Source organism: Polychytrium aggregatum (genome assembly GCF_025602895.1).
Source record: "Polychytrium aggregatum strain JEL109 chromosome Unknown BJ171scaffold_31, whole genome shotgun sequence".
In the NCBI taxonomy this organism is placed as follows: domain Eukaryota; kingdom Fungi; phylum Chytridiomycota; class Chytridiomycetes; order Polychytriales; genus Polychytrium; species Polychytrium aggregatum.
Genome location: NW_026516233.1, coordinates 313,334 through 334,267, shown reverse-complemented (window position 1 = coordinate 334,267; position 20,934 = coordinate 313,334). Strand labels below are relative to the sequence as shown.

Here is a 20,934-nt window from a genome sequence, read left to right as displayed (position 1 = left end):
GAGTGTGCCTCAATGTGTCCCTGAGTGATCTGGAGGCCCCATCTTGGCCCTGGATGTCGTTGGTGGTGTTCTCGCCAGGCCTTCACGTGCTCCCGCCGTTCATGACCCTTTTGCACCTGCCGTTCCCCTCCTGCCCCTCCCTCCGTCTTTTCCTCCATCTGCTCGCCTGGTTGTCGTCCGGTCTTTCCCTCGGCCCTGTTGGTTCCCTTCGCCGTCCGAACGAGTCGGTCTGTGCTTGTCTCGCCTCTTCGTAGTCGTCGTCTCCCTGTCCTACAGCTCGTCTTTGCTGCCGCTTCAAGCCAGTCTCCTCGTCAAATCAATCAAAGCATCCATGTCTACATCCAGCGCCCCTGCACCGGCTTCGGCTCCTGCTGTGAAGAGGAAGGCCTTGAGTTTCACCAACCTTGCCCTCGGCGCCGGTCTCACGATCTTCGAGGCCTCAACGGTAAGGACCGGGAAAGTCGAGTTGGGCATCTCGCATCGGACGCTGCCCTCTGCTGTTGCCGCCGTTTGGAGCCAAGGCCGAGCAGGACATCTCCTCCAGCCATCATGCGGATCGGATTGGTCGAGTCGAAAGGCATTGGGCTATCTTGTGTTTCTGAGTCTTATTTTTTATTTTCATTTTTATTTCTCCCTGCTCTGCTCGCTCTTTCGTTTGCTCGGCACATCACTCGGCCTCACCAATGCGCCTGCTCGCTTTCGTAACTGCTCACTCTTCTCGACTTTCTTGTCGGCCTCTGGATTGCTGTCCCGCCATAGCTTGGCCAACCCTTTGAGGTCGTCAAGACTCACATGGCTGCCAATCGCGGCGACAACATGCTCACGGCCATCTCAAAGACCTTCAAGCGCGGCGGCATCCTCGGCTTCTACCAGGGTCTGATTCCGTGGGCTTGGATCGAGGGCTCCACTAAAGGTGCGAGAGCAAGCCAGTCCCGCCGCTGCCGTGCTTGAGCAGCCATCGTTCGTCGATGAGTCGACGCAATACCGCTCTGGTCTCTTGCCATCTCGCTGACGACCCCGTCTCTCGTGGATCTCGCGATCTCTTTCGCTTCGGTTTGGCTGACTCCTTTGCTGCTCGTATGATTCATTCCGATTGATTTGGCCGTTTTATCGCTGCTGTCCTCCCTCCACCGGGTTGGTATCTGCCCTTCAGGCGCTGTCTTGCTGTTTACTGCCAGTGAACTCGAGTACCAGGTTCTATCGAAAGGAGGATCTGCCACGGCTGCTGGCATCATCGGTGGCATGGGTAGGTCCAAGCCAATGTTACCAGGCCGACTTGGACCTCGAGGGCTGGGATCGGCCCTCTATCTGCAGTAGCACACAGATTATCGTTGCGATGGCGGCAAAGGAACTTGTACTCGATGCCGTCTCGCTCAGACGCATCGGGCTCTTTGCTGCGTGAATCTGGCTGACTCTCTGTATCCCAATCCTTTGGCTCTATATCGCCTGTTGACCTCCTCGCCAACCTCTGGATGAATCGCAGGTGGTGGCATCGCGCAGGTAAGACCCCGCTGTGCCATGTGGCCTTCGCCAAGGATATCCACCGACCGTTGATTTGGTAGAGCCGAGTCAACCGAGCTCTTGGTCTCGCTTATTATTGTCTGGTCCACTGCCTCGGAGTCGCGCTGACGCTACGATGCCTTCTCAGGCGTACACCACCATGGGTTTTTGCACCTTTATGAAAACGGTCGAGGTAACTCGCAGCAAGGACGTTGGCGTTGGCGGGACACCCAAGAGCACCATCCAGGTACTTTGATTGACTGAGTCGAGATTAAGCCTCCAAACAAATCCACTCTCTTCCTGGCACTCTAAGCGAGCGACAAGGAGGCTTCACACCACAAGAATGCACATCGGATCACCGCGTGCTGTCTTGCTATTTAACCAACTCTATCGATTCACACCGTGATTAGGTGGCCCGAGAGATCTTTGCCCGTGAGGGATTCGCTGGTATCAACAAAGGCGTAAACGCAGTGGTAAGCTCTGATTCCATGATCCCTCTGTGGAAGTGTCTCGTCGCTGTCCGCGCTGTGAGTTTTGAGGGGAAGGCTTGAGGGAGCGCCGGCTTCACCAAAACCCGAGTCGAATTGCTGAATACTCTGGCAAAGTCGAGACAACTCCTTCTCACACGATGCCTCGTGTCTGCCGAGGCTATTGTCGTGCGACCCTTCTCGACACGGATCATGCGAGCCTGGCTTGGAGTTGGTTATGCATTTGGCCATGCTGTATCTCCTAACACCTCTGTCCCTCTTCACCGTCGCGGCATCCTCGTGGCGATTCGGTACGCTGCCGATTTAGGCCCTCCGCCAATGCACCAACTGGGGCTCGCGCTTCGGCATCAGTCGGATTGTCGAGGATGTGTTCATGCGAGCCCGCGACGACCGAAGCAAGCCGCTGTCTTCGGCCGAGAAAGTTCTTGCAAGTGCCGTAGGAGGCGCCCTCAGCTGCTGGAATCAGCCTCTGGAAGTCATCCGTGTCGAGATGCAGAGCCAGATCAAGACCGAAGGGCGCCCAGAGAAGCTGACGATTGCCACTGCAGCCAAGTGGATCTACAAGAACAATGGTCTCAAAGGCTTTTACCGTGGTGTCACCGTGAGTTCACTGCGAGGGTGATGTGTGGTGTTTTACTGGTTTTGCAGCACACAGCATCCTCTCTCTACTGGGAGACTCGGATATGCTGCCTCGCACTATGAGCAGCCTTGAGTTCGACGAAGCCGACTGCGACCTCGAGCTGAGGACCCTTGCGGCTTCTTTGTGGGCTCCGCTCGCCTACCCACCCCCACGCACTCATTTCTTTGTCTATACCCGTTCCCCTTACAATCTTCATCAGCCCCGTGTCGGTCTCGGCATCTGGCAAACGGTTTGCATCGTTTTTGGCGGTGATCAGGTATGTTATCGGCTTGTGCGAGTAGGTTATTGTCGTTGCCATGTCCATCGATCCTGAGCGCCGTGGTGGTGATGGTGGTGGTGGGAGCGGGCGTGAGGATGGTTCCGTTGACCATCCCGAGGTCCCGGTGGCACTGCAGCTTACTTAATGTTCCTATCCTCTCATAGCTCAAGGCTTATGTCGCCTCATACCAGAAGCAGAAGAAGGCCGCTCAATAGCCTGCTTCTCTCATCGCACCCCCCCCATCTTAAAGTTGCACTTCCACCGTGAGGCATTTGAAAGGTTCTCCGAGAGAAAAGAAAGAACAAAATGCCGTTTCTGGCCTCTTACATCCTTCCATTCCGTCCCCTCCCCCAAGAAAAAAAAAACGAACGAAAATGAAATGGGGACGTCTCGTTTTCATAGCTGGATAGGGCAAATGATACAGGCTCTAGTTCCTGGGAATGTAGCTGAGGGAGCGACGACAATCCGCTGATTCGCGTATCAACGCATATGACTCTGGTACATGTCAGTCACCATCGTTCATGGAGGTCATCCGGTGTGCTCGAGACTGCGACTGTGAGAGCAACCGCAGTGATGGCGATGAATGGACAACAATGTATTCAGTATCCAGAGAGAGAGGGAGAGAAAGAGAGATATGGATAAGCAGAGGGAGCGGCCGCTGGTCCCAAAAATCAAGTGGCCCGGTTCATTTTGCGAACACTGTTTTTGATGATAAGGGGGGAGTGCACTTGCGTGAAGGCGTGAGTGCAAAAGTATCTACGGTATCTACAGCAAGAGTCTATGGGCAGCCAAAAGCAAAACAAAAGTAGTCCAGGGGCAAAAAGAAAGATGGAGTCGTGTGTGTGTATGGATGGGTGGATGGGTGGATGGATGGATGGATGGATGAATGGATGGATGGATGGATGGATGGATGGATGGATGGATGGATGGATGGCAGGACCGAATCGAAATGGGCAGCAGCAGCAATGCGGCGTGGCGGAGCTGATGATCACGACAATGTGCTATGGTGATAGCGCTGATCTTAGGGTTCTGGTGTGGGTGTTGTTGCGAGAAGGGCGCAGGAATGGATACTATCGATGCACAGATCAAAGGAAAGTGAGCGAACGCTGGAGCCTGGGCCCTAGCGTACCGGCGGGCCGAGAGTTGTTTGTGGCCGAGAGTTAGGCCATCAGACTTGCCACTCCATAATACATCTCCTCCTGGCGATGGTACATGCTCATGGTTTGCGAACGCAAGCTGTCGCAGCGCTCCACATAGCCCATGTTGTGATGCTGCTTGGCGGCATCGGAAGCACGACGACCAAAGAGCAGGTGTGAGTCAAGGCAGCTCTCCATCGGATAGTAGACGGGGCTCAAGGGCACGGTCAGTGCCGTCTCTCGCATTCGCTTGGGATGAGGTTCGGAAGCGAAGGCTTTGATACATGGACTGGAAGGCGGGGAAGGACGGAAGGCGGGAAGACGGTTAGCGCCAGTCTGGCCATCGATTTCCGGGGTTGTGGCTACGGCTCCTGCCTGGCCGTCAGGGACTGTCCTGTCCATAACACTCGCCATCATTCCTCCCCACCAAGACTTTTCACTGCACGCCCCAGCGTCGTGTGTCCTTTGAGGTCTGGGTCTCTGGGGTCTCTGGATGCAGTCCGTGTCCCAAAGCGATCCCTTCCCCGCTGTAATCCCTCGGCCCCACTCCAGGTCTGCCGATGCTGTTGCTGTTGCCTCTTACCCGCTGCGATGATCCAGGTCCATGTCGCTCGCGTCGAGTCCACGAGCCAGGATCTCGTCCGTCTGGCTGTGTCGACGCTTATGTCTCGCATGGCCGGGGATCGCGACAGGGCCGTGACCGTTGGAAAGCTGGGAGCTCTTGGACATGAGTGGCGGCATGTTGTCGAAGAGTGGATGGGTGGGGGAGGTCTCTGGTTGTTGCTGGTGGGCGGAATGGAAGGAGTGGCAGAGACGGCTGGAGAACAGAGGAGGGAGGCCTTTATATGACTGCAATCCTGGCGCCGACAAGGAAGATAGCGGCGGAGGCGAAAAAAAAAGGGGGGGGGCTCTTGGCTTGATCGACCCAGCGCCGGCTGGCCGAAAGTGACTCGCGATGGGTACAAGAGCGAGTGGGAGTGGGTCAGCGTGACCAGGCGCCAGGGGACTGGGTTCTGGGACGGACAGGGCGAAACAGTCGCAGGGCGGTGTTGGAACGAGCCGGACAGGGATACACATCGCATGCCCGTTTGGCAAGAGTGAGAAAAAAAAGGGAGGGGGTCTACTTGCCGATCACAACCGACACATATCGTCTTGGATATTACGGAGCTGCATGTCATCGCAATGCCCTCTACTTGTCCACCACAGACGGACAGCAGACGGACAGCGCCGATTCATCGCATCCATCGCATCCATCGCATCCCTGCCCCCACTTTGCCAGCGGCGTTGTCAACGGAATCACCGTCCAGTCGACGAGACAGTCCGCTGGCCCGCCCTGTTCCTCATCCCGCCTCATCTTGACCTCGCCGTCAAGTCCGCCCGCTCGTCGCCGATTGTGTCGGCGCGAAGGTGGGCGATTGATGCGGAGGAATGATCAATTGTATGATTGTTGGAAGCTCCACTCCGATTGCGGACAAGAACCACCACCATCCGAATCTCTCTGGGTGGAAACCTAGTCAAGCGTGGCGGTGTGTCAGCGAGATGACATGATCGTTTGGCTATCAGGCAAGACTCACCTTGACAAGATGTCTTCCCACGGCTGATTGAGCGTGGGAGAGCGATCGGGGTCGAGTCGCCACCAAGGCCGATCTCGAGTTCCTCTATCCAGACTTTGGCCACGTCCTGGACGAGTTTCGGTACAGCAACGACCAGGACCGCTTCCGGGCCCTTCATCGCCTCTCACACCATGTGGGAATCCTCGCCCGGGACAAGATGGTCGACGATGTCCACAAGTGGATCGACTGTGACATGCCCGCCCTCCGAGTCACCGAGCTGCAGCGCCAGGCCAAGCTGGACGAGCTCACTACCCAAGGCATTCCCTCCGACGACAAGAGGTTCACCAAGGCCAAGTCTGAGCTCGGCACCACCAAGTCCAAGATCAACAAGCTGGCATCCAGACTCAACTGGGCACTCAAGCAGCTCGCTCTTGACACTCCTCCGGCCGTGTGCACGATGGTTCCTCTATGCACTGCAAGGGCCAAGTATGTCAAGATTGACACGGTCACTCTTTGGAATCTCCTGGGTCCAAAGAAGCGCCTTGGACTCACCAGGGACATGCTCAAGGATGAAGGCGAGGACGGCATCAACAACCAGGATCGTCTCTGGCGCAGTTGCTTCAAGCTGCGTAGTTCCCTCTTCCAAGAGCGGGACGTGAACAAGAAGCTGTTCAACTACGAGATCAGCACCGATGGCATTGGATGCACCATCGGCCTCGTCAAGTTTGTGCGTCGAACCGATCGCACCGAGACCATCGAGCCTCCTCCGACTGCCGAACAGCGTATCCAGGCCCACATTAGCAACCCAAACCCCGATCGCACCACTTGGATTGGCATCGATCCTGGAGTCGGCTCCATCTTCACGGCGGTCATCCAAGCACCGGGCCACCAAGACGAGGTGGTCTCATTCTCCAATGGCCACTACCAGCACATGTGTGGCCATACGTCCAACACCAAGTGGCACAACACCATGAAGTATCGACTCAGCATCGAGACCTGGATGTCGACCACCCCCTCGCCCAAGGTGTCGTCCTCGGAGGCTTTCAAGGTCCATCTCACCCATGTCCTGCGACCGGAGCTACGAGTGCAGCTCGACTTCCACCTTGGCAAGAAGGCCCGTCACCATCGCTTCACGGGCCACAAGAGGCGCCAAGTGGCCGTCGACAGGATGTGCAAGGCCGTCCTGAAGCACGCCCCGATACGGACCGATGTGGTCATCGCCTTTGGCAATGCATCATGGCGACAGGGTAAGGGCTATGCATCCAGCCCTCGGAGGCAGCGGTTTGCTCGGTACTTTGAGCAGTGCAAGTCGATTGTGGAGACCGGAGAGCGACCGGTGGTCTTCACTCGGAGGCTGCCAAAGTGATTTGACGTATTTTATGGCTTTGCTTGACACGAGCACATCACAGACTACGCTATCATGTGTCATCTTGACATTGTTTTGCCGACAGCGCCTACATTTATTCAATCTATGCCTTCCAGAGCCCTCCGTTTCTTTCCGAGACCCTTCTCCCCGGCCCACCCCGGCAACGCCGCTATATTTTGCGCGGGAGGTGCCCACCCCTCCTGATGCCAGGGTCCCCTGGGTGTTCAAACTATCTCTGCGAGAAGAACATCGGCCAGCTTCAGGATAATGGCCCCGGCGAGCGCACCCATGAGCGTCCAGAGAGCAACCTGAAGCCCCAATCGGTAGAGTCGCCGCCAGCTTGTGTGGGAAAACGTCTCGATGCCAAAGCCTTTGCCAATCCAGATGGCAGCCCCGGGTATCAGCTCGCTAAGAGCGATTCCGGCCATGACACCGGCAACGCCGGCAAGCACTCGCTCGACGACGCCCGGCTGGCTGATCATGTCCCAAATGCCAAAGATCCGTACGGCAACGACGCCAATCGGCTCCATCAGCCCGTTGAACAGACAGAGCACCAGCACTGCCCAGGGCAACTTGAGAGCATACCACAACGAGCATGCCACGACCATGCCCTCGATGATGTTGTGGAGCATGATGCCGAAACATAGGTTCATTCCGAGTCGTAGGTTTGTGGTCGTCGAGATGGCGACTGAGATGCCTTCAGGCAGGTTGTGGATGCCCATCGCGATGAAGGTCACCATCGCGGTGCGAAGGAGTTGGTGCGCCGGAATCGAACGAAACAGCGAGCTATGGTGGTGCGAAGATGCAGTCGAGCTTGACGAAGGGCCCGAGTCTGGAAAGCGGTCGACCTTGAGCTTTTCGAGATCGTCAAAGGAGCTGAGCAATGTATGCAATGGCTCGCCGTCTTCACTGCGGATCGAAGTCGGCTCGGGCACATGGATGCACTGGCGAATGGTTGGCAATCGTCGATAGGAGAGGATTCGACCGGCGATTGAGTGGCGGCAAGACGGGAATAATACAGTCTCGTCAGATAAGCTACGGGGTCGGCTTGCCAGACGAGAAACCATGGCCAATGAGAAGCCATAGCCGATGAGAGCCAAGCTGGGAGTCGGCTGAATGGCATCGGGATCGCCCCCTTCCCTCCATGTTTGCACAGGGCAGGAGTGGGGCACCATCCAATTTGGCCGCTCTGGATCGAGCAAGCCGGCGGCTGGATCAACCAAGCCACGATCATGCATTCGAGCCTTGGGGCTCAGCCCCATCCAAGCGAATCCAGGACATCAATGCAATCCGAGACGTTCGATCGAATCGAGACCGAATCCGAGACCGTGCTCTCAGCTGTGCCGTCAGATCCGCCTACCTTTTCGATAAGCAACATCACAACCCCACCGGCTGCGAACCAGAACAGAGCGGCGCTCCAGCCAGTCACCGGCAGTGCTTCGGCAAAGAACAGATCCTTGCTCAGGAGCAGCATGACTCCTGCCGAGAGTGCCTGCAGTCGTCCAAAGACCTTTGGTGAGATGGGAATGTCGTCATCGGCCTTGTGGTGCGGGGACAGCGATTGAGACGACAGCGGCGTCGATGATGGCAGTGGCAATAGCGATTGCGAGTGAGACGAGGAGGAAGCTCCCTCGGTTGTTCGAGCAAGGAGCAGAAAGACGAGGCCACCCAGTGCGGTTCCGAGGCCGGCCACCAGCGACAGAAACAGGCTCAACTCGAAGGACTGCTGCTGCTGTTGCATCGGCAGCGATGGCTGGGGCGGCGACTGCAGCATTTCCGAATGCGGGCTGACAACGGTGCCGTTTGTCAGGATGGCGGGATATCAGGATGCTGGGATGGCGAGCTATCGGGTTGCTGGGCCGGCCGGCCGGGTGTCGGGAAGTTGCAATACGGAATGCCGAAATCCGCGATCCAAACCGCGGGGCTGAGCAAACACTATGAAAAAAATTCTTGTTAATAAAATGAGCGAGAACGAAAAAACGCGCTCTCGGAGCCACCTCGGTCGGCGAGAAGAGCAGTCTCTGGCGAGAGACCCCCGAGGGAAGGCGAGAAGCCTCTCGCCGTCACACACACACACTTTGCACACACACACACTTTGCACAAGGGAGTCAAACACCTCCCATCACCATCCCAAGAGGGATGGCAACCCCGAATTGGACTGCCCAGAATATGGGCGACCCGGCATCCACTGTCGAAATGCACAAGGAACAAGATACTTACAGTCTATCCAGAAAGAAACGGGACACTTCCCCTTCTAGGCTTCAGATGTCTGAACCCCGCTGACTGACTTGTAGGCCCAGCGGGCAGGCCATGGCATTGCACTCCTGTCTTGGTTGGCAATCGAGTGGTTTGGGTTGGTTTCGGGAGCACAGTCTTGAATACACCCGGTCGATCTCCTGTGACGATGATCGACTGGCATACCGAGATCATATTCCTGGCTGCATTGATGTCTCGATCCCACAGCGTATGGCAGCTTGTACAGCTCCGGACAAAGTGTGGTTTCTCGATATCAAGATACTCGGGTGACTCGAGTCGCTTGGCTTCCCGACAATGTGAGCATACCTGGGATGTGTTGAACTCGTTCACCGAGCACACACGGATCTTGGAGACGGATCGGTCTGGTTGGCGTCTCTGGTGGTGGTGGAACTGCTCAAAGTACTTGGCAAACCTGAGTCTCCTGGGACTGGAAGCATATCCCTTCCCCTGTTTCCAGGAGGCATTCCCAAAGGCAATCACCACCTCGGTCTCCCTTGGTGCCTGGTCGATGACTTGCTTGCACATCTCGTGGACGGTGCGCTGTCGCTTGCTGTGGAGATCGAGTCGCTTGAATCGCCGTCGCCGAGTCAGGCTGAAGTACAGCTGTTTGTCCAGCATGCCTCCAGTGAACACATGGCGAATGTATAACAGGAAGGAAGCCAACCCAGGGATCTTGGGGCTCGGTGTGGTGCTCATCCATTGCTGCAGACCAAGGATCTTGTGGGTGCTCTGGATCCACTTGGTCGCCTGGGTGGTGTCTTTCTCTTGCGGGGAGCCATCTGGCGAGAAAATAGCAGCGATGGCTGGTTCTGCCCTTGGGGAAGAAAGAATCTCCTCAAAACCAGCGCATTTTGGGCTGGCAGAGATACTGCGCAGTGGCGTCCTTGATTCAGATCCAGAAACACATCGCTCGCTCAATCAGTCGTGGGAAAACATCTTGTCAAGGTGAGTCTTGCCTGATAGCCAAACGATCATGTCATCTCGCTGACACACAGCCACGCTTGACTAGGTTTCCAACCAGAGAGATTCAGATGGTGGTGGTTCTTGTCCGCAATCGGAGTGGAGCTTCCAACAATGATACAATTGGTCATTCCTCCACACCAATCGCCCACCACCACCGTCAATCGGCTCAAGACGATACCAAATGCCGTCAACCGACCATGGCCGGATTCCAACTTTTGCTGCGCCTTGGTCTACAGCGTGTATTCATATTCGAGATGAGCAGCCGCGAGGGGGGCGGAACAAATTGATAGTGAAAAGAATTTGGATCCAGAGCGAGAGCAGCCAACATGCTCTCGGGGTCTTCTCGGGGTCGTCTCGGATGGGAGGGGCCTGGGCGAGGGTTGGATGCGCTTAGCTTCGGGCCTGGGAGAGATTGTCGATACGACCCCGTACGTTTTCGACATGGCGGGCACAACAGATTCTGGTCGCAGTCGCCGCCTTTGCTCGAACCCCGATCAAGAGCTCGATCGCTGGTGGATAAGAGGGTGCCGTCTCCTCTCGTTCCACCGCAATCAACATCCGACATCGAGGTCGAGGATCGGCGAGTCCAACCGACTCAGACCATCACGGCCAGCCTCTTCAGGTGGACCCGAAGAGAGGCACGGGGCTGGTTGGTGGCTTGGGCGCGAGTGCCCACCACATGGGTGCAATCTGGATCATGCGTTTGTGGCCTTCGATCCGCCCATGCCTCGATTAGAGTTTTCGCCATCCTTTGCCCGACTCACGAGCACTGTCGGCCCAGATCAGAAGAGAGAGGGAGGAAAAGAGCAATGGCCACGAGAGCCAGTGCTCGCTTGGTCGGAATGGGCCTTTGCGGATCCAGAGCGGAGCGAAGCGTGCATGGATGGCTCTGGAGCACCACATATGAGGCGAGATTGCGGGGCGATGGCGACCATACGGACGCTTTGCAGCCCCCTCCAGCCGCGTCCTGGTGGGCACGACCTGCCGACAGAGTTGGGCGGCTGCGATCATGGGGCAGCACCGGCAGGTCCCACAGACATCCATCTGTGCATCCGCATGGACTGGCGACTTGCCTCGGCCACCACCCATGGGCGGTTGCCCGGGCCCATCCACTGCCGGTCATGCGAGCATACAGCGTGTATGGGCCGCAGCAGCACAGGGCTGCCGTGCGGCTCTTGTCGGGCCTTGTTGCGACGAGGGCAAGCGGATGGCCATGTGGCCGAAAGTTTCAGATTCGGCCGTTGCTCGCATCCGCGTGATGCAGTGCCCCTCGTCCAAGAGCGTGGGAACGCGCGGCTGCAGATCAAGGACGACAGTCGAAAGGAAAGCCGACAGCGCAGCAGACAGGGCGCCTCTGCGATCTGGCGACAAAAAAGACAAGCGGGCGAAATGGGGCCTCTGCTGCCGGCTCTCGGTCGTGGTTGACGCACCGGCTGCGAGGGGGGGGGATGCTGGTGGTGGTCGTATGTGTCCTCTTGCACGGCGTGCCCCAGGTGCTCAGCTGGCTTGCAAGCCGGCCGCATTGTTGGCGGATGGGGCCCAACTTTCTCCAACAGCAGCGTCCGGCAGGTGGGTCGTGAGCCCCATACCTCGCGCCACACGGCTGTCGGTCAACAAGCTGCCGGCGCCATGGGCCAACGATGGACAGCAATGGACAGCAGTGGATAGCACGGGGTGGGCTGCGTCCTTGTTCGGTCTGCTCGGTGGGAATGGGCTTGACGCCGGTCAGCTTGGGTGGGAATGGGCTTGCCCGACGATACGCTTGACCCGGCCTGCTCGACGATAAATACCCCATGTTCGAGCATCCTCCATCTCCCTCCACGGCCAGCGCCCAGTTCGCTCAGCACCTTCCGTCTTCCAGTCTCATCCACCAACCCCTCCCTCTCCCACGACCCGCAGCATGGTGCTGATCCGCCGCCGCAACCTGCTCCAGGGCGTTGCCCTGGCTGGCCTTCTGAGCTCGGCCGCCGCCAAGGCCCTGGGCAGTCTCCCAGACTCGTACTGGCCCTCGCCGTCGTTCGAGGTCAGCGACGTTGTCAGCAACCTGGTCGACCAGCCGCTGGACCTGGGAGCGCTGCAGTCCACGGCCGTGGATATCCTGACCAAGAAGCTCGGCGTCAGCCAGAGCCAGTTTGCCATCACCACCTCGTGAGTACTGCCGTCGGTCAGAGTGCGGAGCTGGGCCACGGGCAATGTCGTCTGCACCGGGGTCTGCCGCCGTGCTGGTGCCTCGCACCATGTCCTGTGCATATCGGCTCCTGTCGCTCTCGATCCGACATGCTCGTTGGCACCTGGGCCTGGTGTGGTCCGCTGGGTCTTTGCCTCCCTCGGACTCGTTTCTCACTCTCGATTGCCCGCTCGCTCTCGATTGCCCGCTCGCTCGCCTGTGCCTTCTGGCCTCAGCTTCCAGGATGACCACAACGGCATCTACCACCTGCACGTCCAGCAGCTGATCGGCGGGCAGCCCATCGCCAACGCCGTCGCCAACATCAACCTCGACAGCAACGGCAACCTGCTCTCGATCGGCTCGACCTTTGCCAAGGTCGACAGCTCGCTCACCAAGCGCGGCCTCGAGCCTCGTGCCGCCAAAATCTCGGCCAAGAAGGCCCTGACCAACTTCCTGACCAAGGCCAAGATCAAGTTCACCGCCAGCAAGCTCAAGGAGACCGTCAAGGACAACACAACCTCGGTCATCGACGGCGCCCAGGACTTTGCCCAGCTCCCCATCACGGCCTCGCTGCAGTACTACCAGGGCCCCTCGGGTGTCTCGCAGGTCTGGAACATCAACGTCTATACCAAGGGCGGCGACGACTGGTTCGATGCCTTTGTCGACAGCCAGACCGGCGAGGTCGTTGCCGTCGCCAACTGGGTCAACAAGTTTAGCCAGGCCGGGCCCAGCACTACCTACAACGTTATCCCCTTCAACTACGGCGACATCTCGCAAACCCCCCAGACGCCGGTCGCCAACCCCGCCGACCAGGACATCTCGCCTCTCGGCTGGCACGACGACGGCAGCGGTGCCAACCCCACCACCAAGGGCAACAACGTCCATGCCCAGGAGAACTGGAAGAACTATCCCAAGGGCCAAGACGAGGCCCAGGGCACCCGCCCCACCGTCGGCAGCGACTACAACTTCAACTTCAAGTACGACACCACCCAGGACCCCAAGAGCAACGTCAACGCCGCCATCACGCAGCTGTTCTACATGAACAACATGGCCCACGATATCTTTTACCGATACGGCTTCAACGAGGCCAGCGGCAACTTCCAGACCAACAACTTTGGCAAAGGCGGCCAGGGCGGCGACTATGTGATTGCCAATGCCCAGGATGGCAGCGGCACCAACAACGGTAGGTACGAGCCCACAGCCAAGGCGGCCGTGGTCTGTCGGCCTGACATGTGGCGGGACAAGTGAAGCTGTGGGCAAGTGGTGGACTGCAGGAGTCATTGAGGTGGTGCAGTGGGCGGTGGGCTGGGATGAGCAGTGGGTCGACGGGCGGCACACACACGATGCTGGAACTGATGTTATCCACCATGCCGTCGCCCCATGTCCGCCATCAACCACACCAACCACATCAACCACATCAACCACACCTACCACATCAACCACACTAACCACATCGCACATCAACCACATCAACCACATCGCACATTGCAGCCAACTTTGCCACTCCCCCCGATGGACAGAACGGCCGCATGCGCATGTACATCTTCACCGCCACCACCCCCAACCGCGACGGCACCATGGACAACATGATCATCACCCACGAGTTTGGCCACGGCGTCTCGAACCGTCTCACTGGTGGCTCGGCCCAGGCCAACTGTCTCAGCACCACCACCGCCGGCGGTCTCGGCGAAGGCTGGAGTGACTTCTTTGCCAACATCTTTGAGCTCAAGCCCACCTACAACCGAAACACCCCGATCTACGCTGCTCCTTACACCGTCGGCAACCCCAAGGGCATCCGCCACTACCCGTACACCTCCGACATGACCCTCAACCCCGAGACCTATGCCACCGTCGCAAAGTCGTCCGAGGTCCACAACGTTGGCGAGATCTGGACGCAGATGCTGATGGAGGTGGCCTGGAACCTCATCGAAAAGTACGGCTTCGAGCCCGACATCCAGAACTCCAAGAGCGGCAAGGGCAACAACATTGCTCTCCAGCTGGTCATCGACGGCCTCAAGCTGCAGCCTTGCAACCCCGACTTTGTGAGTGCCCGCAACGCCATCATCCAGGCCGACCAGCAGAACAACAACGGCGCCAATCTGTGTGAGATCTGGACTGGCTTTGCCAAGCGCGGCCTCGGCTACAGCGCCAAGGCAGGATCGTATGTCGATGCCAAGGACCTCCCTCCTGCTTGTGCTGGTCCAAGGTCCTCCAGCACAACTACTGTCGCCCCTACCACCACTACGCCCAGAGCTACGACCACCAGTGCCACCACCACCGCCGCCTCTTCCACTTCGGTTGTTCCTACCACGACCACCACCACGCTCAGAATCACGACCACCACCAGTGTTCCTCCCAAAACCACCACCACCGTTCCTCCCAAAACCACCACCACCACCACCTCAAAGCCCTCTCCCACTCCTGGCTACCCCAAGGCCGGATCTCCTTGCAGCACCTTTGGCGGCTATTCCTGCGGTGCTGACAACGATATTCTCGTCTGTGTCGGAAACTGGGTTTCTATCGGAACTTGCGCCAACGGCAGCAAATGCTTGCCCAACGTCTTTGTTTGCGGCAACTAAGCACTGCCACGATAATGCTCCTCAACAGGTTGCCTTGGCGTGTTATATCCAGAAAGGCATCTCACCTTCCCACCCTTCCCTCATTCCCTGCCCCTCTCGTGACCCCATGGCCCGCTTTCCAGTGTTCACGATCGCTGCTGATGCAGTAACCGTTGCGACTCGGCTTCCTTGGCAGAGCTTTGGCGCTTTTAAACGTGGTGCGCCTCCTCTTGCCTTCTCCTTTATCGGTGTTATCTATGCTGCTCGGTTTGAGGCTATGGTCTCTAATGTATCGACATGGTATGATATTGTAATATGATTCCTGTGATCGTCCGACATTGCACTTTGATAATCTTGGCTCATGGTTCGCTTGCTTCGAACCGCAGTGGAGTTGGAGGCGGGGAGGCGCTTGATGAACTGGTTCAATAGGGGCGAGATGTATTTCGCAACTGGGGATCCAAGCCACACTACTCGTAGGGCCGCGAATAGCACCATCAGTGCGTGTCCCGGCTCTGAGATGCGATGGGTGGTCGATTTGGAGCCGGTGGAGCCCGTCATCGGGCCAGCGCTGCCAAAGGCATGGCTACAGTATGCACACCGATCATCCCCCCCCCCGCGATTCACTTCATACGACCAGTGGTGCACCGTTTGCTCCGAGTCAATGGAAGACCGACTGCTTCACGTTGCTCGAAAAGTAAACGCAAAGTTAGAACGAATAGCGGTCCTAGACCAAGCATTTCAGGGCGTGCCATTTGTTTTTTCGTCTTCTTTTCCTTCGCCTGCTTTGGAAAGCGGTAGAGGCATACTGAGGGCAGGGGATTTGGGTCGGATCATGGGTCATATAGTCTCTCCATACACTTTGAAAAAAACGAAAAGCTGGATTGCTGGATGCTCTCCAGCGTACGATAAGAGTGGTAGGATGCTAAGCCTATCGTTTCGTTAGCGAGGGGGGGGCGGCAGTGTGTGAGTAGACAAAGGCGCAGCAACGGGATTGTGCAATCAGTGGCGCAGCTGCGGCAAGCTGTGTCAATCCGATCGCACATACCAAAGGAATAGGTATTTGGAGCAAGGAGATGGCCCCTTGGGAGTGTTGATGGGGCGAATACTCGAGTTACCTGCAAATCCAGATCCCATGAGATTTCGGACGAGGTACCAAAGACATGGCATCTTTGCCGATTGAAAGCAGCCGCCGGATGGTGTGTGTCAGACAATTACTTCTTACCTGTTGCAGTGTGCTTGAAAGCGGCACGGGTGCCAGATTTCCTGAATCGTTACGGTGGACCAGAACCATGCCGCACACCAGAGACTCAAAGTCTGACACTGTTCAAATGCATGCGGATCAACAGCGTCAGCTTGTCTGCTGTTCTTTACATGTCCCAAATGAAAGGACCGAGCATTGCTGTGATCGACGCAGCAACGGAACGCCCACCGACGCATGAACTCAAATAGATAGTTCGCGGCCACCCCACTGGCACTACTCGATCTGAACTTGAGAGGGCACATGCACACAAACCTCGATTTTGTGCGAGAATGGCGATGCTCTTTGCCAGGGCTCCAACAGCCAAAATCAGAACACGGCTGGCTGGAGATGGTCTGGCAATAAAACACCCACCAATTAATCTCGTTAGCTCGATCACACACGACTGCAGAGGTGCAGGGGCCAGGCCGCCTTAAATGAGGCAATCCCGAGGAGTAGCAAAGCAGTATAGCTTACTTCACAAACCGGTCCCATATACATTCTACAGCCCCAGTGGCGGCATTCATTTGTCCGGTGAACTGTAACGTAGGTGACGATCGGAGATGTGAGAAAATATCGAGGATGCACATAGAAGCATAGTGATGCCGCTGTGGCTTACCGGCTTTCCATCAACGTAGAAGCCCAGGTCGATAATAGTGTATTTGGCATCCAGGAAGGCGTCGATAAATGGGAGCGCAGAATCCATCTGTGCAACAGTGGGGTAGGTCAGGACGCGGTGGAGAGCGCGATATCAATGCCGCCGTGTCGGCATCTCACTCTAAATACGATGGCTTTGCACAAAGAGCCGCTGGAGATAAAGGATCGCACACATCCGATCCGGCGTGTGCGGAGCCGACAACCAACATACCACGTGGGTGTGTTCTGGCTCGACAAGAGGATCATCGGTACTGTCCAGGCTGATAGGTCGATGGATCGGTAGGCACGCGTGAGTCGAGGGGAAAGGTGGCAAGTCCAGTGGCGCCTCCAACCAAGACTCGTTCGCTCAGTCAACAATCCGCCGATGAATCTGCCGATGTCAGCTTTGGGAACATACCCCAGCATAAAAGATCTAGTTTGGATAAACAATGGTCAGTTGGTTCCTGATCGATAAAACAGCGCTGCTTCACAATTTGCACCACGATCATATACCTGTCATGCAAGAATAGAACCAATGTTCCTTCGTATGAAAGCAGGTTCTTACTGCTCTTCCATCAAGGCGATATTTGTGGACATGGAGGCATCAGTTGCATCCTTCGGAAGCGTAGCTCCGTGAATATCCAGACCCAGTCATCTTACGTGTGGTGGATGCAGCCTTGGTACTTGCGGCCTTGCCATTCCTCATGCAGCCGGACGGGTATGAAGCCTCGTTTTCTCAAGGAGTCGGAGTAGTTCCCCCACAGAATGTCTATAGCATGGAACGAGACTGCGTCAATGCCACACAGAACCAGCAAATGGCACTTGATCAACTGATGGAGATAAACCAGAGTACCGACCTATCATGGGCCTCGACACGGATATCTTATTTGAGCTTGACTCCTTGGCCGCCTTTGGCTTTGCTGGAGATTGCGGAAAGAACGATGAGAACAAAGGACTTGATAAGCATGTGTCGCCGGGCCATGCAGATTCAGCGGCAAACACGAGGGTGGCGATCGTCTCTAGTCCATATGACGTGCCTGGTGTGGGCGGGGGCTTGATGTTGGAATGTTTGAGGCACGTCCAGAATGGGGCCTGTTCAAATAGCGCCTGGTGGACGCTGAGCCTAGCGTCATTCGATACGGTGTACGCTTGGATAGTTGTCGGCTCACCCAGCAGCGTCCTGGCACAAGCAGCCAAGGAATTGGCCACGGACTCAAAGTTGTATCCGCCCTGCGTTTCGTTCGATCCCGCCACCCAGAATAAGTCGCGCTTGTCTTGCCGCTGAGACATGGAGGCGGTGAATTGCTATGTTGGACACAGGCGACCAAATACCTCGAGTGCAAGCACCACTTTGCCTTGAGCCAGGCCCATGAGCAGGGAGGTCATCTGTGAGAAGCCTTGTGGAGTCACATGGCATTCACCAAGCTCGTCGCCTTCGGCCGAATCAAAGCCAGCAGAAACTGGATTCAAGAAAGAAGCGTTGTTCGATCGCAAGGAAGAATATGGTCAGCCTTTGACAGAGTGCGCCCAGACACATCTTGATGATGCGAGGATGGCAGGCAGTACCTAAGACCAGGTCTGGCCCAAACTCCCGCGCGATCGGCATGATTAATGTTTCAAAGGCGTAGAGGTAGTCCCTGTCGCCCATGCCACTCCGGGACCAGGGGATGTTCACGTTTCTGTGAAAACGGCGTGCTTCATGAAGATCAAGGATCGGGGCGGGTTGTGTTTCGAGCTCGTTTTGAAGCGAGTTCGTTGTGCAAGCAATATCCGTTCGCTCGTGATAGCAAATGAGTCGCGAAGCCACAGCATACGGGTATCTTGCCGAGCCGCCTACCTTCCCTTTGCCGTTGGGCCACCGACTCGATCGTAATTAGCATCAGTCGACCCTGGGAAGAAAGTCGCATCTTCGTAGCGGTGCAGGGAAATGTAGAGCACCGTCGGATCGTCATAAAATTCATTTTGGATGCCGTTCCCTGATCAAAGACACCACGAGAATGGGCACAAAATAGTGAGAAATCGTCATCAGCGAGATGTTCATCCAAAATGGACTGGTTTCAGCCTCTGTAGCAACATCGAGGGAATCCTGATTGATGCATCCTGATCCCGTACCATGATGAATATCCCAATCCAATATCATGATGCGACCGACAGAGTAATTGCGCTGCATATATCTTGCAGCAACAGCAACGTTGTTGTATACACAAAATCCCCTGATGAATGGAAATTGCGCGAGTCGGAGTAATGGCAAACACGATACATCGGTGAGTTGAAATGGCGGCTGACAGAGACCAAGAGCTATAGGCCCTCGCCAGCGTCGCTTCACAGAGTTGATAGAATATTGGATCGATTTGCGGGCCTCAACCCCGTTGTCAACCATAAGGGTGCGGCGCACCGAACTCACATGGCCTGCCGGGTAGTTTGAAAGTCGTATCCGAGGATCCCAACGAATCATGGCCATCCATATGCATCGACAAGTTGGGGAAGCCATTTTCAACCGCGGGGAGAGGTATCGTCGAATCAGATCTTTGCATCGTATTGGCTCACTTGCCTGAGAGGACTTACCTCGTCACGCTCAGCATGATGTCCCGGAGGTCTGATGAAGCAAAGCGACACTGTGAGAGCGATATCGATGCTGCAGAATCCAGTCTGACGCTCGATTGTTGTGGCAGCATCTGCCTTGTGCATGCATTCTATTTCGTCGCAGTGGCAGCTTCGATCGAGCTTCGATCCAAAATCTGTTTCCACAGTAGCTTGCCGCCCTCAATCGTGAGATATCTTTGGGCTTGCATCGCCGCGGTGCTGATGGCTGCATCTTTGGAATCCAGGTAGTGTGCGCACTCGTTCTTGATGTTCATGTCAATCCAGCCATCGAATCGGCTCCAGTATCGGCTCCAGCATCGGCTCCAGCATCGGGGTTGCGGTTATCAGCGTGTGGAACTGACCTGATGAGTGCGATGGCGTTGCTGACTTGGCCATTCCAGACGGCCTCGCATACGGCAATCGCCCCGGTACAAGCCAAACGGCTGAGGAATGCTGTCGATCGGTTGAAATAAACGTCGATGTACTTCTCGCTTTGTTCGCGAAGATCGGACTCATTCGACTCTGCAACCAAGAGTAACAGGAAGCAAGATGGGCCGGGTCACGAAGCAATTTGGAGGCGTGGTCGAGGCCATTTCGCAGGCGAGCCGATGGCCGAATAATGGCACTCCATCCAGGTGGCTCCAGCTGGCCGCAATCACAGAGCCCAGCAACCATACCGGCAGTATTATCGATTTCTTTGATGTATTGCGAGGCGTGAACGATACCAAGGGCTTCATCGAGAGAAAAGCAGATTTTGTCAAATATTATGACCAGTCGATTGTGAAGCCCGAGCTCGACAAGCTTCTGGAAGGCCACGGTCACCCGCTGGGGCAACTCCGGATTGTACTGCGATCGACTCAGAGGCGAGTGAAATCCGGATCGGGGGTCGTAAAAGATCCCTGTGGGTGCAGCTTGCGGATGCGGCATAGCGCTTGGAGAAGAGGTGGCTGGCGATGGCAGTGACTCTGAGTGGACGGCAGGGGCCGACAGCTGCTGCTGTTGGGGCATCGATCCTGAGTGGGCAAGCGACTCGGAGGGTCTCCAGGGGGAGGATTCGGGGCCATATTCTGATGCCATAGGTTGGTTATAATCCTAGCACTCCAAAACAGCTCAAGCCCGCTTGGTCTGGGCAGGGCAGGGCAGCAGAGCAGTAGGGGCAGGCCGCGGGTAACGACGCAGCGAGATGAAGGCAATGTGGGCAGGAGCCGAGGAAACCAGGCACCCGCCTTTTCGGGGAGGACGGCAAGCATCAGCCCACCCGCAAAGCGAAATGAAGCCTTGGACGGACGACCGCCAGTCACCTCCCGTGGGCTCTGAATATACACATGATCCCGCTACAGGTTGGAGCGCACGATCGTTCGTGATTTCCCTGACTGGTGGATCTGATCAGCCTGTCACTGGCAAGACCCACGACACACCACCACGACCCGGAGTTACGGCCCAGAGCGAGCGAGAGAGCCCCGATACGAACGGACGCTGTGCTTTGACTACAGTACAAAGCCGTCCTGCCAAGATTGTGATTTGTCACTGGGATCGGTATGGTGCGAGCTCTCAGCCGTGCAATGGCCATTGTTTCCTACGAGCGATCGGAT

General features: G+C 56.6%; 6 protein-coding genes across 6 annotated transcripts; 3 read left to right on the top strand and 3 right to left on the bottom strand.

Annotated features, from left to right (window-relative positions):
* Positions 1-331: 331 nt before the first annotated feature.
* Positions 332-3,102, top strand: BJ171DRAFT_559113 (mitochondrial carrier domain-containing protein; the record flags this gene model as incomplete). The annotated part of the gene is made up of 9 exons (XM_053113191.1): positions 332-445; positions 760-913; positions 1,154-1,246; positions 1,484-1,500; positions 1,649-1,717; positions 1,911-1,973; positions 2,296-2,589; positions 2,828-2,884; positions 3,052-3,102. The coding sequence occupies 9 exons, from the start codon at positions 332-334 to the stop codon at positions 3,100-3,102; spliced, it is 912 nt and encodes a 303-aa protein (XP_052964555.1).
* A 375-nt stretch (positions 3,103-3,477) lies between these two features.
* BJ171DRAFT_181002 (uncharacterized protein) lies at positions 3,478-4,128 on the top strand. The gene has a single exon (XM_053106068.1). It carries the CDS (start codon positions 3,668-3,670, stop codon positions 4,049-4,051), a length of 384 nt encoding a protein of 127 aa, XP_052964554.1. The 5' UTR covers positions 3,478-3,667; the 3' UTR covers positions 4,052-4,128.
* A 2,926-nt stretch (positions 4,129-7,054) lies between these two features.
* On the bottom strand, positions 7,055-9,173 carry BJ171DRAFT_180991 (ZIP zinc transporter-domain-containing protein). Its single transcript, XM_053106067.1, has 3 exons — positions 9,163-9,173; positions 8,303-8,877; positions 7,055-7,886 (listed from the first exon to the last, which is right to left on the bottom strand). Exons 2-3 carry the CDS (start codon positions 8,714-8,716, stop codon positions 7,167-7,169), a joined length of 1,134 nt encoding a protein of 377 aa, XP_052964553.1. The 5' UTR covers positions 8,717-8,877; positions 9,163-9,173; the 3' UTR covers positions 7,055-7,166.
* BJ171DRAFT_180976 (uncharacterized protein) lies at positions 8,760-10,157 on the bottom strand. Its single transcript, XM_053106066.1, has 3 exons — positions 9,505-10,157; positions 9,163-9,270; positions 8,760-8,877 (listed from the first exon to the last, which is right to left on the bottom strand). Exons 1-2 carry the CDS (start codon positions 9,892-9,894, stop codon positions 9,166-9,168), a joined length of 495 nt encoding a protein of 164 aa, XP_052964552.1. The 5' UTR covers positions 9,895-10,157; the 3' UTR covers positions 8,760-8,877; positions 9,163-9,165.
* A 1,824-nt stretch (positions 10,158-11,981) lies between these two features.
* BJ171DRAFT_514312 (Fungalysin metallopeptidase-domain-containing protein) lies at positions 11,982-15,238 on the top strand. Its single transcript, XM_053111820.1, has 3 exons — positions 11,982-12,309; positions 12,565-13,511; positions 13,820-15,238. Exons 1-3 carry the CDS (start codon positions 12,062-12,064, stop codon positions 14,905-14,907), a joined length of 2,283 nt encoding a protein of 760 aa, XP_052964551.1. The 5' UTR covers positions 11,982-12,061; the 3' UTR covers positions 14,908-15,238.
* Positions 15,239-15,580: 342 nt separating this feature from the next.
* On the bottom strand, positions 15,581-20,580 carry BJ171DRAFT_180927 (uncharacterized protein). Its single transcript, XM_053106065.1, has 20 exons — positions 20,020-20,580; positions 19,705-19,864; positions 19,325-19,355; positions 19,164-19,168; positions 18,872-18,972; positions 18,597-18,735; positions 18,326-18,438; positions 18,092-18,219; positions 17,797-17,989; positions 17,617-17,679; positions 17,420-17,528; positions 17,273-17,323; positions 17,178-17,192; positions 16,992-17,040; positions 16,743-16,829; positions 16,601-16,662; positions 16,400-16,479; positions 16,109-16,206; positions 15,932-16,001; positions 15,581-15,814 (listed from the first exon to the last, which is right to left on the bottom strand). The coding sequence occupies exons 1-20, from the start codon at positions 20,417-20,419 to the stop codon at positions 15,717-15,719; spliced, it is 2,052 nt and encodes a 683-aa protein (XP_052964550.1). The 5' UTR covers positions 20,420-20,580; the 3' UTR covers positions 15,581-15,716.
* Between the last annotated feature and the right edge of the window lie 354 nt (positions 20,581-20,934).

Excerpts from the sequence above, each read along its gene's own strand:
- BJ171DRAFT_180927 (XM_053106065.1), bottom strand. The coding sequence starts at position 20,419 with ATGGCATCAGAATATGGCCCCGAATCCTCCCCCTGGAGACCCTCCGAG. Across the intron at positions 17,324-17,419 it reads CAAGGCTGCATCCACCACAC|TAAGAACCTGCTTTCATACG; the intron begins GTAAGATGACTG and ends ATGGAAGAGCAG. Across the intron at positions 16,663-16,742 it reads TCTACGTTGATGGAAAGCCG|TTCACCGGACAAATGAATGC; the intron begins GTAAGCCACAGC and ends CCTACGTTACAG.
- BJ171DRAFT_180976 (XM_053106066.1), bottom strand. The coding sequence starts at position 9,894 with ATGAGCACCACACCGAGCCCCAAGATCCCTGGGTTGGCTTCCTTCCTG. Across the intron at positions 9,271-9,504 it reads ACGAGTTCAACACATCCCAG|ACAGGAGTGCAATGCCATGG; the intron begins GTATGCTCACAT and ends TTGCCAACCAAG.
- BJ171DRAFT_180991 (XM_053106067.1), bottom strand. The coding sequence starts at position 8,716 with ATGCTGCAGTCGCCGCCCCAGCCATCGCTGCCGATGCAACAGCAGCAG. Across the intron at positions 7,887-8,302 it reads TGATGTTGCTTATCGAAAAG|TGCATCCATGTGCCCGAGCC; the intron begins GTAGGCGGATCT and ends ACCATTCGCCAG.
- BJ171DRAFT_514312 (XM_053111820.1), top strand. The coding sequence starts at position 12,062 with ATGGTGCTGATCCGCCGCCGCAACCTGCTCCAGGGCGTTGCCCTGGCT. Across the intron at positions 12,310-12,564 it reads CAGTTTGCCATCACCACCTC|CTTCCAGGATGACCACAACG; the intron begins GTGAGTACTGCC and ends TTCTGGCCTCAG. Across the intron at positions 13,512-13,819 it reads TGGCAGCGGCACCAACAACG|CCAACTTTGCCACTCCCCCC; the intron begins GTAGGTACGAGC and ends CGCACATTGCAG.
- BJ171DRAFT_181002 (XM_053106068.1), top strand. The coding sequence starts at position 3,668 with ATGGGCAGCCAAAAGCAAAACAAAAGTAGTCCAGGGGCAAAAAGAAAG.